The sequence below is a fragment of the Anthonomus grandis genome, chromosome 1, assembly GCF_022605725.1.
Source record: "Anthonomus grandis grandis chromosome 1, icAntGran1.3, whole genome shotgun sequence".
Classification (NCBI taxonomy): Eukaryota; Metazoa; Arthropoda; class Insecta; order Coleoptera; family Curculionidae; genus Anthonomus; species Anthonomus grandis.
Window position 1 is genome coordinate 55,951,284 of NC_065546.1, and position 19,232 is coordinate 55,970,515.

General features: G+C 32.8%; 3 protein-coding genes and 1 long non-coding RNA gene across 4 annotated transcripts in view; 2 read left to right on the forward strand and 2 right to left on the reverse strand.

Moving 5' to 3' along the window:
* LOC126735254 (uncharacterized) overlaps positions 1-9,055 on the reverse strand; it is a 34,018-nt gene extending 24,963 nt beyond the window's left edge. The window contains exons 1-2 of the mRNA XM_050439205.1: positions 8,547-9,055; positions 570-786 (exon numbers count right to left, since the gene is read on the reverse strand). Of these exons, the coding sequence (XP_050295162.1) occupies positions 570-786; positions 8,547-8,893 (564 nt within the window). The 5' untranslated portion in view covers positions 8,894-9,055. The remainder of the gene's footprint in view (positions 1-569; positions 787-8,546) is intronic.
* LOC126735265 (uncharacterized) lies at positions 801-3,634 on the reverse strand. Its single transcript, XM_050439217.1, has 2 exons — positions 1,228-3,634; positions 801-1,137 (listed from the first exon to the last, which is right to left on the reverse strand). Exon 1 carries the CDS (start codon positions 3,516-3,518, stop codon positions 1,641-1,643), a length of 1,878 nt encoding a protein of 625 aa, XP_050295174.1. The 5' UTR covers positions 3,519-3,634; the 3' UTR covers positions 801-1,137; positions 1,228-1,640.
* Positions 3,634-4,612, forward strand: LOC126735349 (uncharacterized). Its single transcript, XR_007660382.1, has 2 exons — positions 3,634-4,263; positions 4,354-4,612. It is a non-coding gene; the product is annotated as an uncharacterized LOC126735349 (long non-coding RNA).
* A 402-nt stretch (positions 9,056-9,457) lies between the features above and the next one.
* LOC126735276 (protein alan shepard) overlaps positions 9,458-19,232 on the forward strand; it is a 198,170-nt gene continuing 188,395 nt past the window's right edge. Inside the window, exon 1 of the mRNA XM_050439238.1 lies at positions 9,458-9,851. The gene's annotated coding sequence lies outside the window, so the exon portion shown is untranslated. The remainder of the gene's footprint in view (positions 9,852-19,232) is intronic.

Below are 19,232 nucleotides of genomic sequence, written 5' to 3' on the forward strand. Positions count from 1 at the left end.
ATAATATGTGGCTGGCACCATTTGTGATTTGAGAAAGGCATTGACTGCCTGGCCTTTGCCACTCTTGTAATTAAGCTACAATATTGTAAATGTTCACTTTGAAGCTTTGAACTAATTAAGTTCTACTTGATAAACAGAATCCAAATAGTTGATATTAATTGTTTACAGTCTGATTTCTGTTAATTGCAATAGGTGTACTACAAGGACCAGCAACTGGACCAATTGATCGTCTTGGCATATATTAATAATTTGAAAAGCAATGATCCATATACATTTTCCTTTGGCCTGTGTAAAACTTCTGTTATGATATAAATAAATATTTTGCATTTGATAACAAGAGTCCCTCACCTCTTACTACTCTGCTAAGCATTTGCAAATAGATGTTGTCAAAGAGTTGTATAAAGCCTGATTTCTTTGATACTAGTTTAAGTAGGATTAGGCCCAATCAGTGGCTGCATCATAGATAATCCTTTTACTTTCTGATCAAATTACCCTCAAATTTCATGTTTTTAATATTATATAACCTGGCTCTGATTTTAACTAATACTAGAATAACCACTTGGACTTACCTTAAATACTACATGGGTGACATCACTAGTAAATGTGTCCCTAATCTTTGCTCCCAAAGAAATCAATACAGATTTAGCCCCTGCAGATTTATCTTCTCCCTGTCTATTTTTGATATCCAAAAAGGCAACCACACCCCTCAGTACTTTATTTAAGGACTCTGGACTCAAACAATTCGGACTGGAACATCTTGACTCTGATGCCGATGTGCTGATGGAGCTAAGAAACCAGTGTAAATATTAGTACTACAAATTCAATTTTATTTAAAAAAGTAAGTAACAGAAAACTATGTCTATATAGAAATTTATACAAACATACCATAAAAAAATTAACAATTAATTTCTAACAATTCTCAGTAAAAAAAAATAGAGAAGAGGAGCGGGCCTAATCTAAAATAGTTTGGGTGCAAACTACTTGCTCCAATATCCTCTGCTTACATTTTGAGAGATTATTAAATAATACTTGTAAAACAAACACAGTAGAAATTAAAGGTCTTATTTCACCAGAAATTCCTTTTATTATGACGACCGGTTTCGCGATTACAATATCATCGCATCATCAGGTCGAGGACTAAAAGTAAAAGACACAATTTACATAGATACTATGCTTATCAAAAATTGGTAAAATGCTGAATAAAATCGAATTTTAAAGCGTACTTACATTGTTAAAAACGAGATTTGTCAAAACAAAACAAAAGCACATATAGAACGGTACAGCTAAAATTAAGCAAGTAAATCTTATCGTAAGATAACAAATAATACACTTAGGTTTAAAACAATAACATCTAAAAAGCACCGTTACAACACAATAGACAAAACGATCTAAAAACTATGATAACCGCCATTCAAACTAATCTGACCAACAGAGTCATCTATATCTAGTTTTCATAATTAAGAAAGAACGTTACAAAGAAATCTATATTTTATATCCTATAACCGAATGGGTACTAGATAGCGGTACCCACAGTAACTTTAAAATATTTTAAAACTGTTAAACAGATGTCTCTACCAGTTTATATTAAGAAAACAACGGGGTTTATATTAAAATAAATTAACCGGAAAGGGAGGGAAGAGTTATTCAAATAAAATATTAATTAAATTAGTTTCAGGAATGTTAATCTGAATATTAAGAGATTTATCATATTCTTTTTTGAGAGATCTTTTAATCTCGAGTAATTCAAGATTATTTAGATTTATGTTGTCCTGAACTCTATGTAAGATCTTGTAATTATCTAGTAGATTCGATGGGTGACCGGTCTCCATAATATGCTTAGCAAATAAAGACTCAGGATTGTTTTGTCTAATGCATCGGTCATGTTCGCTAAACCGAGCTTTAAAACTACGCTTCGTTCTACCTACATAAAAATAACCACACTCACAATAAAGCTTATAAATTCCTTTACAAGATAACGGATCCGTTTTGTCTTTATTATTAATCAATAAGTTACCTAATGAATTGCTCGATTTAAAGGCAACCTTAACATTTAAAGAAGTTAGAACTCGTTGGATTTTATAAGAAACTGCTCCATTGTATGTAAGTGAAATGAACTTATTTACTGGCTGATTACTTAATATTGTTTGATGTGGTATGTAGACATTTTGGAACGCATTACGTAATAGAAATTTATTTTTTATTTTGTCTACTAAATTGGGAGAAAAATTATGAGTTTGGGCAATTTGTTTGATAATATTCAACTCTCTATCCCTGCTTTCAGTTGTTTGAGGAATCTGTAGTGCTCTATTTACATAACTATTTAAAGCTGCTGCTTTATGTGAAAAAGGATGGAATGACTCATTGTGTATGATTGTTCCAGTGTGGCTAGGTTTTCTATATATCTCAAAATCATGTTTATTATTTACGTTTTTAATAAGTAAGTCTAAAAAGGTTATGGTTTTATTGATTTCCACTTCTAATGTAAATTTTATTTTTGGATGAATGTTATTAATGAATGATAGAAAATCACTAAGATTTTGTTTATTGCCATTCCATAATAAAATGCAGTCATCTACATATCTATAATAATACAGTATATTAGATAGGTAGGGGTTGTTATTCAAAATATTATTACTTTCGAAGTGATTCATAAATGTATCAGCTAAGAGGGGGGATAATGGAGATCCCATGGCTAGGCCATCCTCTTGTATATAGGTTTCATTATCAAAATTAAAGAAATTTTGTTTTAAGCAAATTTCTAGGATATTTATTATTTCTTGTGTTTCGATATTGGTCAATGTAGAATTAAATAATTTGTTTTTAATAATATCCACTACCTCGAATATAGGAATGTTAGTAAAGAGATTTGTTACATCTAGAGAGATAAAAAAGGCATTTTCAGGGATAATGATATCTTTGATTTTGTCCACAAGTTGAATATTATTTTTTATAGTGTAGGGAAAGTGACAATCTATAGTAGTAATTAAGTGATTATTAAGCCATTTAGCTAATTTATATGTTGGAGAGTTAGTGTATGCTACCACCGGTCTTATGGGCATTGAAGCAGGTATATCTGATTTATGAACTTTAAGAAGGCCATAAAGTTTAGGAACATTTGTGTTGTTAGCTGAAAGAAAATATCTTAATTGAGGATTGATTAAATTTGTACAAAATTTTAAGGTGTCATTCACTTTTTTGATAAATGATGGTAATCTTGCACTCTGTTTTCGAAAATTATTTTCTTGGATAAATTGAGTCACTTTAGTGTCATAGTCATTTTTATTTAAGATAACAACACAGTTTCCTTTGTCAGCTTTTGTCAGGGTTAAGTTTGAATTTTGTAATTTATTTTTTATAGATTTAATTAGTGTAGAATTGAAATCACCTTCAGTTTTATTAGGTGCATTTTTAATTGACTTTAACTCAGTTCTTAAAATGTTACTACACTGGGCTCTAATTTGATTTATATTATCTGCTTCTATATTCTGTAGAACCGTTTCAGTTTCCACTGTTAACATTTCTAAATTTTGTAAGGCTTCTTTTTTATTATGGATGACCGGTCTGTATTTCAAACCCCTAGATAAAAGTGCTAATTCTTTATTATTAAAAGTTGTATTAGAAAAGTTAAGACAAGGTTTATCCTTTATTTGCTAAGCATATTATGGAGACCGGTCACCCATCGAATCTACTAGATAATTACAAGATCTTACATAGAGTTCAGGACAACATAAATCTAAATAATCTTGAATTACTCGAGATTAAAAGATCTCTCAAAAAAGAATATGATAAATCTCTTAATATTCAGATTAACATTCCTGAAACTAATTTAATTAATATTTTATTTGAATAACTCTTCCCTCCCTTTCCGGTTAATTTATTTTAATATAAACCCCGTTGTTTTCTTAATATAAACTGGTAGAGACATCTGTTTAACAGTTTTAAAATATTTTAAAGTTACTGTGGGTACCGCTATCTAGTACCCATTCGGTTATAGGATATAAAATATAGATTTCTTTGTAACGTTCTTTCTTAATTATGAAAACTAGATATAGATGACTCTGTTGGTCAGATTAGTTTGAATGGCGGTTATCATAGTTTTTAGATCGTTTTGTCTATTGTGTTGTAACGGTGCTTTTTAGATGTTATTGTTTTAAACCTAAGTGTATTATTTGTTATCTTACGATAAGATTTACTTGCTTAATTTTAGCTGTACCGTTCTATATGTGCTTTTGTTTTGTTTTGACAAATCTCGTTTTTAACAATGTAAGTACGCTTTAAAATTCGATTTTATTCAGCATTTTACCAATTTTTGATAAGCATAGTATCTATGTAAATTGTGTCTTTTACTTTTAGTCCTCGACCTGATGATGCGATGATATTGTAATCGCGAAACCGGTCGTCATAATAAAAGGAATTTCTGGTGAAATAAGACCTTTAATTTCTACTGTGTTTGCTAGCAAATACCTATAAAAATACATCCCAGAACATGGACACCATTCTCCAAACTTGTAAAACAGTTTAATTATTCTTGTTATTTAGATTAAGTCTGATAATTGTCGTTAATTATAATAATAATAATAATAATAATATAATAATATAATAATAAATTCTTTATTGCTTTCAAGATCTAATTAAAATAGACAATAGCAACGTCACAAAACAAACAAAATTAAAATTTGATAACATCTACACAATACATACTGCTAATAAAAATAGTAAGAACAAAAAAAAAGATAATGTTGGACATAATAATGGGTGCATTACCTTACCACTTGTATCTCAAGTATGATACATTATGAAAATAAATAAATTAGTAAACAAACCCTTAATATTAATCATAATACACATTTAAAATTGTAAATCGAAACTATAGATACACTTGCCCAACATATACCTCGCAGTGTCTTTCCTAAACTTGATGTTATTTTTCTCTTGCCTTAGGGCGAGAGGTAATCTATTATATGTTTTTATAGCAGCAAAGGCAGGAGATCTTTGAAAAAAGGCAGAGTGATGAGTTGGGACACTCAGATCAGCTCTCCCCCTTGTCACAATAGACATACCCTGAGCATAATGATCTTCATTAGTTTGAAAAAGATGCAGGTGTTTCTTTGCAAAAATAGCTAACATAAGAATGTACAGAGCTGGAACAGTGAGTAGACCAAGCTTAGTAAAATAAGTCCTACAAGACGTTTGTGGTGTGAGTCTGAGCATGCATCTTATGATCCGTTTTTGTGCTATAAAGACTGACACGGCGTCAGTTGAAGATCCCCAAAACATCACACTATAAGTCATTAGAGATTGGACCGATGCATAGTAAAGTTGCTTCAGACAATTTAGGGAAAGCTCTTCTCGTAGCCGCCTTATTAACGGACAGAAACTATTTAGTTTTTTGCCAAGAGTGTCTATGTGTGGGACCCATGTGAGACAGGAGTCAATTTGTATATCAAGGAATTTTAAGGAAGCTACCTCTCGAAGAGACTTTTTTCAAACTTTACTAGTAGGGAATTTTGAAGTAAAGTTTTGGAGAATGTCAGTAGCCCGGTTTTATCAGCATTTAGCTTCAGAGCATAATTGTCACACCACTCCTGCATCCTCTCTACCACCTGAGAAGCTCTGACAGATAGTTCTTCAATCAGATGTTCTGACAAGATTATGGAAGTGTCATCAGCATATTGGTTTATAAAAGACCCTGGAAAACACTCACTGAGACCATTTACATATAATATGAATAGTACTGGGCCTAGAACTGAACCCTGAGGCACTCCCTGTACCACCAAGGATGACGCTGAGTAAACATATGTACCATTACCAGAGCCAAGGCAAACTGTTTGTTCCCTCTGATCTAAATAAGAGGCTATAAGTCTGGCACAGTTTTCCTTCAGTCCATAATTTTCAAGGATTGACAGCAGTAGACCATGGTTGATTGTGTCGAATACTTTCAATAAATCGAAAAAGAGTCCGGCAACTTTTTCTTTTTTGTCAACATTTTAAATCACAAAGGATATAAGCTTGAAAAGTGCCAACTGGGTTGAATGATTGGGCCTAAAACCAGTATGGCTATCTGAAAGAATAGTTTGCCTTTTTAAAAAGTTTATCGCTCAAAAGACTCGCTCAAAGATTTTTGATATTGAAGAAAGGAAAGATATTGGTCGATAGTTTTCTACATCCTGCTCATCACCCTTATTTTTAAAAATTGGAAGAACTTTTGCCTTTTTTAGTTTAGATGGAAAGATTCCCATGTGCAGACAGGCATTTATTATGTGAGCTAGAGGCTCATTTATATGGTGACTAGCTTTTTTGAGTATGTTTATTGGTATTTCATCAAGACCAGCAGAGTATTTATTTGGCAAGGCTGACAGAATATGCTGAACTTCCTTTGAATCTGTGGGAAAGAGAAAAATAGTGGGGATGTGACTTCCTTTAGGCAATTGACCAGAAAATGAAGGAGTAAGAGATGAAGCATTAAATTTCTTCAAAAATATGTTGGCTATCTCATCCAAATTTTCAATAATTTCATTATTGCTAGAATTTAGGGTGATAGGTGATTTTAGATCGACTTCAGTGCAGTTATATACATCTTCCTAGGATTCATGTGTTAAAAGATCATTAAACTTCTTAATGTTGTTTTCTGCGTATGAAGGTTTCTTTATAAATACTGGCTTTTTACTCTCTTTAGGTATTTCTATATGGAGTTTCTGACCATAATGATCTGATATATCTGAGAATAATGTATTACTTGTTACCTGACATTTAGCCAAATTGCTGAAAATATTACCAATTTGAGAGCCAAATTGTACCACCCTAGTTTTACCCTTTATGTGTGGTGCTAAACCATAGCTAGCTAATAATTGTTTGGTAAGCTAGTTAATAATTGTTTGGTAAGTAATTGCTAGCTAATAATTGAGAGGAGCTCTGATCGCTTACTAAAAAGTTAATGTTAAAATCTCCACAGACTACTAGATACCTGTTGGCCATGTATATAGTGGGTAGCAACTCATCTAAAATGGACAAAAAAGTATTAACATTACCCGAGGGTGATCTGTACAGACAAATTAAATAATAAGACCTATTTAAAATAAGACACTGACAAACTCAAAATTCAAACTGTCTTTCAACACAAGCTGTTTTAACAATTAAAGGATGGAAAACTGTATTTGTTTTTGCAAGGATGGCAGTTCCTCCTCCTTTAAACTCAGTTCGAGATGAATAACAAATTGGTCGATAGTCCATTAGGGCCAAAAACTGTATATCATTGCCCTGTAGCCAATGCTCAGAGATACAAAAAATATCAGGCTCTTCTTTGGCCAAAAGCACTTCTAATTGAAGTGATTTATTATTTATGCTCCGAACATTCAAGTTCAATAAGTATATACTGTCCCCGTTTGGACCATCTGGCAATTTCTTGCTATCCTTTGAGTTTTCTAGGTTTATGGTGATTTGTTTACTTTTTGGTTTGGAAGATGTACAAATATCAGGTACTAACTTGTGATCAATTGTCAGATTTTCATCGTCAATCTTCAGATTTTAAATTACTTTTAAAATCTGAAGAAATTGTGTATATATTAATATATTAATTATATTTTCTGTTATTGTGTTTTTTACCTGTGTAATGAACAGCCAGACTTTTTTGTTTCTGTTAGGTATTCTGTCCGCCTCAAACTCCCCAAACATATTATTTGTACCAACCTTCCTTTGGCTTTTTTTCCTTTTTAATAAATCATTCCAATTTTTATTTTGATCGGGTTTGTAATAATTAGTTATTTTTAATAATTATTACAAACCCGAGTTTAGTTAATAATTACTAATTAATAATTAGCGCTTAGGTGGTCTAGCTTTTAGTTTCTTTTTCTGAAATATTTATATTTTTTGTAATGGGGTTGATACCATGAATTGATTAAATCAATAAATATTCTTTTTATATAGGTTTTTAACATACCTTGGCCCAAAATTTTTTAACCTTCTTCCAAGTAGTATTAGAGAAGTTCGAAATATTCATATGTTTAGTAGAGAAATAAATAGGTTGCTTCATGAAAACTTTGAAGTTTTTGCTACGGTGTTGCGTAGATAATTATTTGTTTGCAAATTAAATATAGGGTATATGCAGCTTTATCAGTATATTTGTGGTTAAGGTCTGTTATTCTGACTAGGGCGATTTAAATCATTAGTTCATTTAATCATTATTTTGGTTTATTCTTTGGTTTTAATATAGTTAGTATATAGTATAATATAGTATATAGTATATTGGTATATTTGGTATATAGTATATAACTTCAAGTGAATTGTGAATTATATATATTATCTTCTTAATTACTTTTGTTTTGTACACACACAGATTCTAATCTAGGTGTACATCTATTTATACTTTTGTGAGTTTTGTAAAATTATTGTAAATTATTGTAAATAAATTTGATTTGATTTGAAAAATAAATTTGATTTGATTCTTTATAATAGAGATTGTTTTATAATTAGTAGTTTCATTGAGGTATGAGCAAGCAACATTATTGCATCTATTTCCAAACACTAATACTATGTAATTTGTTACTTACGGAGCACAAGAACAAGGAGTACCATGCATCTTTTCCAACCTCTTCCGTAACAATGCACTAGGGCTCTCAAGATGCTTCTCGGATCTTTTCACCTTGTTTGTTGGACTAGCAACTTTGGCAGCCTGCTCCTTCTTACGGTAGTCCTCGATGGCCTCCTTATTGTCCAGGAGTAGTTGTAAAATGGCCTGTTTCTTTTCCGGGTCGTTCATGAGGGCCTGAAAGACCTCCTCGTCAATCCCCCCGTTCATTTCGGCGTCCTGACTGGTCGTGGTTTTCTTTGTTGAAGCGGGTTTATGTTTTTTCGCTTGGGGCGTTAGGTACCCGCTGCTCACTTTGGGTTTTACCATTTTTGCGATTTTATTCGCTATATTTTTTTCAATATGAATTATTTTGTAACTAAAACACAGGGTCACATTTAAACATTTCAAAACAATCGGTTGACAGAAGGTGTCAGGTTTGACAGCAAGAGATGACGTTGACAGTTAAGTTGTCAAAATATATGGATTTTTTTGTCGAAATATCGGAGGTTTCGATGCTATTATGTATTGCTATGTTATTCAAGGTGCTTATAATAGTTGTTTATTTCATGAAATTTGTTTTGAAATCTCTAATCGGTTTTTTGGAATGTTTTGTGGAGAAGTTACGTGTCAATCATTAGCGGCAACGTCGCAAACAATACAAGCGGGAAATTTAAATTTGCGCAAACTTTGACGAGTAATCGAAAGAAATTATGAAGATGATTTTCAGTTTATTCAGGCTGTATCTCCTAAGCTTCCATATAGCTACAAATTTCGTTCTAGAAAACAGATCATTTCCAAGTAATTTCATAAAAATCAATTGATTACTTAGAAATGTCAGAGGACAGCTGACGTCTCCGCATTTGCGCACACCCCTGTTGCATTTTGCATCTTTTGCTTTTGCATCTTTCGATTCTTCGATTTCGACGGAAAATGTCGGATGTCGTCTCGGTCGTAAACGAAATTTCCTCCTTTTAACGGTTTTTAACGCGATCTCAAGTGGATTTTTCTAAATCTGGACAATATATCTCGTCCGACCACGTAATACGGTTCGCCAAATAGTGTCCACACGTCCGGCTCAATTTCACCAAAATATTTTCCATCGGGGCGTTTTGACAGCTGTCAAATTCGTGGAGGGCGTATGCATTCTTGCTTTTGCAGTGATTTTTTTAAATAATTTATTTTTATAAAAGAAAATTACGGGTCGTGGCGCGTTTGAAATTAGCCAGCAAGTGCCTTCGAAGTTCTAGTCAAAATTTCGGTCCACAAATTCGAGGACACCCACAAGGTAAATCCATTAATTTCGTTCAAATATGTTACTTGTACATTTCCAATTTTGGACTATATTTATGCTAAAAACCTATTTAGAACACTGTGTTTGATGCTGTTAATTGATAGAACTAGTATTTGGATGTTTTTTGAGTCATAGGGAATATCCCATTCCATCTGTCTTACAATTATATTAACATACTTACCTACCAACTTTTTATCCAATATATATTGAACTCTAGATATCACATAGTATTTAAGAGAATATTATAGTTTCCGGGTAAATATGACATTCAATGTATAGCTCTAATCTAATCTTTTCATACCATATTATTCTCCTGTTGAGTTCAGTTTGTATAGTTCCAGCTATGCCTTGCTAAGAAATATATCCTAATACCAAGAGATTAAATATAGGGTAAACACCATTGCCTTAGGTTGAAGGCTATTTTACCTAGTTGAAAAAAAAGCTGATTTAAGTCTTTAAATTCCACTGTAAATGAAAAATGGGCAGGGCTGGAAAAACTGAATTTAAAAAATCAAATAAAATTCCTGAAAATTTAACTGAAAATAAATTGACAATAATTTGTTGAAAGGAAGGCATTACTAATACATTTACTTGTGAGCCTGTAGCAGAGGCAAAAGTAGGTAATATAAGTTAAAAAAGCATATTGTAGCTTTAGAAATTAAGAAAAAGGTTGAACATATCCCAAGGGTAGTTCTTATAGCATTTATTTTTTCAGCATAACAATCAGAACACCAAATCAAATTATTTGATCATTCTGGTGTTCCATATTAATCCATTTTAAGCCCTATATGGTAGGGCAAGCGAAATACCATCATCAACAGTACATGAGAGATTAGCAAGTATCAAATCAAGCATATTACTCTGTATATTACAAATATTATTAAATTGATATAGATCAGAAAATGCCAAAAAGTCATACAACAATGCTACCATTATATTAACAGTTGCCTCTAGATCCTCAATGTTGATGTTAAAATCACCCATGATTAAAACTTTCTGGTTTTGTATACAGTTAAAGACCGAGATATAGTCAAACAAGAATCTGTAATTGTCAAGTGTAGAATTAGGTGGCACATAAGTGGCAAATGTAAAAATACATAAAAAACTATTGACCTATAAGTATCCTGTGCACAGCCTCAAAGGTGTTTGAGTTAGTTATATTTGAACAGATATTTGGAGCAACTGGGGGCAAAATTTCATCCTTTCAACATGGTGGTATGATGGAAAAAGCCTTTGACAGAGTAAGACATTGTGTAATTCTAGAATCTCTAAGAAATCTAGATGCTCTGCCATAATATCTCATACTACTAATTCAATCATATTTGAGGTTGAGGTTAGAGGGTGTAAATCTGTTGTATACAGAAGTACTTTGGGAGTTCTACATGGATCTAATCTTAGGCACGCCAAGGGTGTAGTTTTTGCAGATGATTTCAAATGATATTATTTAGACCCTTCAGAATGATTTTTGTAATGTAGCGACCTGGTATGAGACAAATTCAAATTCATTCATTCATCTATGCAAATGTACCTGTATGTCTTTCACTCTGAACAACAAACTATTTCGATATGACTACACTTATAACAACAACAAAATAAAGAGGGTTGAGGAACAAAGGGATTTGGGTGTGACTTTTGATAAAAATCTATCCTTTGACAGTCACATTCTAGCTAGCAATTGAGAGTGCTCAAAGGATTGCAGGTTTCGTCTCTGCTTGATCTTTTTGACAGTTTGGTGGTGCCAATATTGGAATATGCAAATATGACTGTCCCTGATATTCTCTGCCAGTTTCCTTTTACGATAACTAGAAGCAGTTATAGAGCTCCAAAAATGTTTTATCCAAAATTACCTAGAACAAATCTTACAAGACTTCTCCTATATATAAAATAAGGTTTATTTTTGACCAGTGTTGCTCTGAAATTGACATTGATGTGATAAATTTAAAACCAATTAAAAAAATAATTGACCAGAAATTGTGTAGCACCAACTAAATATCTTGTAAAATGACACATTAGTGACTTATGTTAAATAAGTTTAATTTGATTTGATTTGGCATTAGCTGTTGATATCTTTATGAATAAATAAATTTAGAGTTCACACTAATCTTGTAGCAAACAACACCCAACCGTGGAATCTAATTCTCCAGGTCTATGAGATCAACTTTGACTGAAGATGGATCATTCCTCTCCCATATCCTCCAAGTTCCTGTTCTTGCGATATACAATGTAATCACCTGAGAACAACTCACTGTTGTAGACCCCATCCTGTAGCCAAGTTTCAGAAACTGCAACCACATTATACTCACCCTCACATACAGATTTCATTAAGACCTCCAATATTCTGATACAATACAGATAGCCTCCTGTTAGACAAATTACTCAGTTTAAATGCTGTCTATTACCAATATAATTTTTAGAGTGCCATTGCTATAAACAATTCTCAGGCTTCAAGTCAGTCATGCAACTGCTTTCTGAGATTTCAATGCAGTTGTAATTGATTTGGAGTCTTATCATAACCTGCTGCTCTCTAGATATACTGAATGGTCACTTGCTAAGAGGAGAGAAATGCATTCGGTGAAATTCTTGTTTAACTTACTTAACCATAAAATTGACTGCCCATCCCTTTTGCAAAATATTTGCTTTCATATACCACGCCCAGGATCTAGACAGTGTCCAACTTTTAACTTGGACACAGCCAGGTCCAACATTCTGTACCAGAGTCCTATTCACTTTATGTGTCAAAACTTTAACACTATTGCTGATTCCTTTGATATTCACCATGACAATCTGGCACTTATTTTGAGTCACCTATGTATGGTTGGTGGGGGAGGCTATAGGTTATTTAGTTTTTAGTTTGAACACATTTATTTACTAATTTTTTTCTGCTCTTTTGATTCTTACCATAATTTAGTGTTAATTTTTTATTATTTATTTTATCAAACTCACAACTTTTTTATTATATAGCAATTCTTTTATAGTTTAGTTGTATGGATCTAATACAGTTCATGCATTCGTACTTGTACATTTATATATTTAGTTGATTTTCCTGTAACTGGGTATATGTAACCTGTTGGAAATAAAGCTTATTATTATTATTATTATTATCATCTTGGAACATTTTATCAAGGTGGAAGCAACATCAGCAGAAACAGGGTGTCAAAGTTGGAAAAAGAATTGTGTTTTTTCTTAACTTTTCTACACTTTTAAACCAATTGATAATTTTTTTTTCAAATTTAACTTACAGGTTAACAGATTGTCCTCCTAAGTAAAGATGACGCAAATTTAAAAAAAAAATAGCAGTGGCGTAACATACAGGGGGTTTGATCTTCTTTTGACACCAATCTGCAAAGCAATGAGATATTTTGTGACAAAAGTTTAATTTTTAGACTCTCTTTTTAATTCAGAAAAAACAGTTGGTCCTGAAAAATGTTGATGTTTGTGATATTTTAGTTTAAAAGTTTAAAACTAATCTAAAAAGAGACTAATTAGAAAAAAAAGGAGGGCTAATTGTCACATGAACCTGAGAGAAATTTATATCGCACATGTGACAGATCCGATTAAATATATACACGCATATTGTATATAGTGGCGATTTAAACAGGATGTTAGTATGAGGCCTTGGCAGAAAGAATGTTCGGGGATGTCTAGCATTAAGCCTATATAGGCATCATGAAACGTACACCAGAAAGAAGTACAGGACTATCAATGAATCCATTCAGTAACCCATGCAGGAATTTTACAGAGAAGATCATTCTTCTGAGATGTAACGGATGTAGATTGTAGTGTTCCAATAGTTGCTGATGATCAAACTCTCTTACCTGATATATGCCATCCTGCCGGAAGGCCAAAAACTTAGCAAATCTATGCTGAACAGATTCAAGGAGACCAACATGATTCTGATAGAGCGGGTTCCATATAATGCAGCCAAACTCCAGTTTTGATCTCACAAAGCAACAGAAAAGCAGTCTTAATGTAGATTCCAAAGTAAAACTCTGAGAACTTCTAATTATGAACCCAAGCCTTCTCAGGGCTGGCTTGACTATGTTGTTGAAGTGTGGAACGAATGTAAATTCAGAGTCAAAGGTGATACCAAGATCAGTAATTTGCTCTAATCTACTCAAAATAGTATCATTAATAAAGTAATTAAAATTTAAGGGTGTTTTTGATCTAGAGTAACTGACCACACTACATTTAGCCGCATTCAAGCCTAACCTGTTAACAGCGCACCATACCTCCAATGTATTTAGACAGTTCTGAAGAAAAACACAATCCTCCAAACCATATACATTTAAATATAGCTTCAAATCATGGGCAAAAGCCAGCCTATGACAAATGAGTGACTCAATCAAGTCATTTATAAAAAAATTAAACAGGAGCGGACCCAGGTTCGAGCCCTGAGTGGCACACCCGACGTTACGTTAAAAAGTTTGATTTAAAGCCCTCATATTCCACACATTGAGATCTACCAATCAATTAGGAATGAAATAAATTAAATAATCTCCCTGAAAAACCATACTGAGTTAATTTATGCAGCAAAATATAGTGATCTATCTGATCAAAGGTTTTTTGGAAGTCAGTATAAATAACATCGACTTGAGTATTAACATCAAGTGATTCACAGATGTGGCTAGACAGACAGGATAAGTTAGTAACACAAGATCGCCCGCTAAAAAATCCATGCTGGTCTACAGAGATGAGTTCTTTTGCGTGACTAAATAGCGACCGATTCAGGATAATTTCGAAAATTTTTGAGAAGTTACAGAGTAATGAGATTGACCTGTAGTTCACGATTTGATCAGAGTCCCCAGCTTTTAAAATAGGTATTATTTTTGCAGCTTTCTAAATTTCAGGAATTTGTTCTGTTGACAGTATTAAGTTGAAAATGTAGATCAGCAGATCAGCCAGGACACCACGCACTTATCAGACGTCGACGAATGGTTAATGAAATTTGATTGTATAAATGCCTTACCAAAGAACAGTGCAAAAGCATCAACTATGTTTTGTGGGTGTTTAATTACCACGTCATCGGGTAGCCTCATCATACCAGGAATCCTGGTGCCAGCCTTCTTAGAACCAATAAAATTCCAAAAGCTAGATGAGTCCAAAGAAATATTCCTTTCGGTGTTTGATATATACAACTTATATTCATTGCGTATTTGTAGTTTGATAAGGCGTCTAAGAGAATGGAATTTATTTTGAAAAAATAGAGAATTGTACATTTTAAAGTCCTTGAAAGCCTTTTCTTTCCTATAAATGTTCTTAATCAACTCTCGAGAATAATAATTTGGAAATCTTCTTTTACGTTGCCGCTTAAGAGGAATGTGTGCGGCAAATATGCCATTCAATATATCATATAGGGCTCCACGTGCATCATTAAGGTTAGAAGATAAATACACAGTAGACTAGTCAGCTTCAAGGATCGATTCATAAAGGAGATGGAAGTTGGCCTTTCTAAAATTAAAAGAATGAGATAACTTTTTATAAAGCTGAAAATTATGGACACATTGGCCTGAGACAGTAAAATTAATTTCCAGTGCAGGGAGATGCAAATCCTCCAAGACAAAAGGCACGTCACTACGCGAAACAGTACAGGTGAAGTTAGATAAAACAAGATCCAATAGTCTGTTATTATAGTTTAGGATGTAATTACACTAAACAAGATTAAAAGTGTTAGCAAAATTATTCACAGCAATAGACTTTTGACTAACATGATTACCTGTAGGTGAGTTAATAGAGAAATCAGACACGTTAAAATCGCCCACTATTATTACATTATGGTTTAGCTTTGATATTAAAAGTATGTAAACTGATCCAGAAATTGCTCGAAAATTACAGATGTGATAGATGGTGGGATGTACAAAACAATCATGTAAAATATCTGTAACCTAATAGTAAATTTACAGTCAACAACATCGATAGAGAGCGCAATACTGTTGCAAAAATCAGACAAACTAATTTTTTCAGACACAATGTTTTTAGAAACTCCACAGAGAACTCCGTCACCACGTGTGGCAATAACGGATTCAAATTTTCGGTCCGACCGGTAAACATCATAAGTCTTTGGAAATGTTTCACCACTAGATATCTCTGTCCTCAACCATGTCTCGGTGATGCATATGGTGTGAAAATCCTGAGCAATGGCGGCAAGAAAAAAAGTCTCGGTTTTTACCCCGTTACGTTACGTTACGATTATTTTCTCCTTCCTCTTTGCGTCGCGTTAACTCCGATTTGGCTGCCTTAAGCTCATTGCGCTGCCGAGGCGTCATGTCCGTCTCGATGAAGAATTTACCGACAGTCTTCAATTTGTTCTTCAAAACAAGCCTAACATCGTCTGTACTACCAACGATCACCCTAACAGCCTGACGCTCGTTACGATTCGGCTTCCCAAATTTACTAACAGCCAGCACATTGACGGTAGTTTCGCACAAGTCAGTCAGCAGCTTCTTAGTCTGGACAACATCAGCTCTGCCTTTCGAATCAAAGTTAAAAAGTATAATGTTGTTGGCCCTTTTCTGGCGCTCATGCAGCTCACTTAGTCGTCGATTGGTGATAATTTAGTATAGTAAACTTTAATTTGCCCCATACAGAATAAATTTCTTATTCTTTTTCATTTTCTGTTTTTTTACCAGAGCTTAAGTTATAAGTTATATTTGTTTACTTTCTGTTACTATTATTTATGTTGTTTTTTTCTGTTTTAATAGAAAATATATTCTTTTTTAAATTATAGTATACATATATGGCTATTTATTTGTTTAAAATAAGATCTTGAGTTAAGATACCAAGTTTTTTCATAAAAGTTCTTATGGTAAAAGAGAAATATTTAGTGGAAAAACTATGCGATCTTATACCAAGAGAGAAAATGTTGCATTAAAAACAAAAATAATAGAACAAATATTTTGGGTTTTTGATTTAAAAGAAGATAGCATTAAATCAAATCATTTTTTCTTTGGTACCAAGAGAATTGTATTAGTGTCAAAAGACCATTAGCTAGATTTTTAAAAAAATCTCCTGTGGCAAATGTTTTTGGACTTGCGTCAATGTATTATATCTCTTACATTGGAGCAATACCCTTGTACCAAATTCGTCGAAGAGAGAAGTTTCTATCACAATGTGCTTTAGATTCAAAATATTAATTGTTACGGACAACATCGAGCTCTCTCTTGCACCAAAGCAAACGAAATCTTGTAATCATCTGCACATTAATTGAGACAAAAGCAAAAAATATCAAGTCAAGGAACTCTTTTTCACTAATGCTAAAGGATTTTCCTTTTTATAACAAGAGCTTTCGCATTTAAGAAGATGGCGCGCATGTAGTAGTCTGTGAATTTCAACCGCTCTCTAATTTTGCTTATTAACAAAGATTTATTAAAAAAATAATTATAAAAAGTTAAAGAAACGCATTCTATAAGTCAGTATCTCTATATTGAGAAAAAAGTGTACGTGAAAACAGTGTCCAAAGTTGTTGTTTTTGTGAGTTTTATACCACGAGAACCCAGCAGCCATCATGGTTATCGCATCCGCCGACATGCGCGAAATTAAAAGTGCCATTATTAGTACATTCAACGATAAATTTTTGGAGGAAATTGCTTCAAAAGTCGCTGCTATTATAGGGAAGAAACTGGAAGAAAGTGGCTCCAACATCAGACAATCAGTGGCTATTAAAACCCTAGAAAATCGCGTTGAGCAATTGACGCGGGAAAACGAGAGACTTCTTAACATAGCCGACGATCAGGAGCAGCTAGCAAGGAATCAAAGAAAAGAAGTGTCACCGCATTCCAAATAAAAATAGAACAGATAAGCCGGAAGCTATCTTGGTGAGATTTGCATCGTACAAGGCGCGCGACACGGTATTAAAGAGCAGAAAAAATCTTAAAAATACGGGATTGCAAATAAAAGAAGACCTAACAAAACTTCGACTTGGGTTACTTCAAACGGCTGTCGAGCGATTTTCAAAAAACAATGCATGGGTATTAAACGGAAATGTTTTCGTAAAAAAAAGTGATGTGGTGCATCGTGTTAATAATAAACTGGACTTGGATACCCTATAATCTAACTCTTATTAATAAAACTGTGGCTAGTGAGCTTTAACGAGATATAATGAGGCTCAAACTTGATACTAGGTATTGGATTTACTTAACAAAAATAAATAAAGGTAAATCTGCATTGTTACTATTTTTTAGTTTGTTCTGGGGTACTTATCTATTTACCTATGCGTTTATTTTATTATTTTTCCTGAAAAATCCTTATTGCTTTAATATACATACATATATATTAATTTGATTAAGACTTTATTAATGAGAGTATGTATACCCTAGATATTTTAAATTATTAATTTGGACTGTGTTATACATGTTTGTACATTATGGTGTTGGTACTTATGTAAACTTTAAATATATTAAATTGGGCGGTTGTCAATAAAAACACATACATATACTTACATAATATGTTGAGTTTTTTGTTTTACTTATTTCAATTAATTCTAAATGTTTACAAATCATGTTTTTTTTTGTTTTTGGAGTTTTTTTGGGAATTTTTTCAAAAATATTTTTTTTGTTATTTTTTTCTCTAGGGGTATGGAGCGCGCAAAATTGGGGCTAACTAAGCATAATAGGGAGTCAGGGAAAATGTGGTGGTATGTTTGGGAATATGGCTGATCACTTGTCTGCTCAACATCGAGAAAATGTATATAATTATGTGTCAAATGATAACTATCTTACAGACTTGCAGGGTTTTTTGGTGGGTCATCTTAATGTGAGATCGATAAATACAGGATTTGACGAGTTCCAAAATTATATGTCAGAATATAAATTTGATATACTGGGTTTAACTGAAACATGGTTAAATCCAGGTATACCTAATAACTTGTATAATATTCCTGGATACAGATTTGTTAGGCAAGATAGGGCTCAAAGGGGAGGCGGGGTAGCACTGTATATTAATAAAAACATAAGTTTTGCGCTAGTTGATCTAAATCAAAATTTATTTGAATATATAGCTATAAAATTTATAATTAAAAACAAAAACCATATTTTTATCAATATTTATAAAGCACCCACAGTGAGCAATTCTTTATTTCTTGATCAATTTGAGGATATGTTAGGTAACTTATCTGTCAACTATGACAATATTATTATAGTGGGCGACTTTAATATAAACCTCTTAAGTAACTCTACCTACCCCAACAAGCTTAGGCAGTTATTACAAATATTTCAATATACTCAGCACATTCAGGAACCTACTAGATTTGACTTTACACATCAGACACATAGCCTCATTGATTTTATAATCACAGGTCAAAATATTAATTGTACAAATTTGGATCCCTGGCTATTTGTCAAAGTATTACGGATCACAATTTAATATATTCTCTTCTCAAGA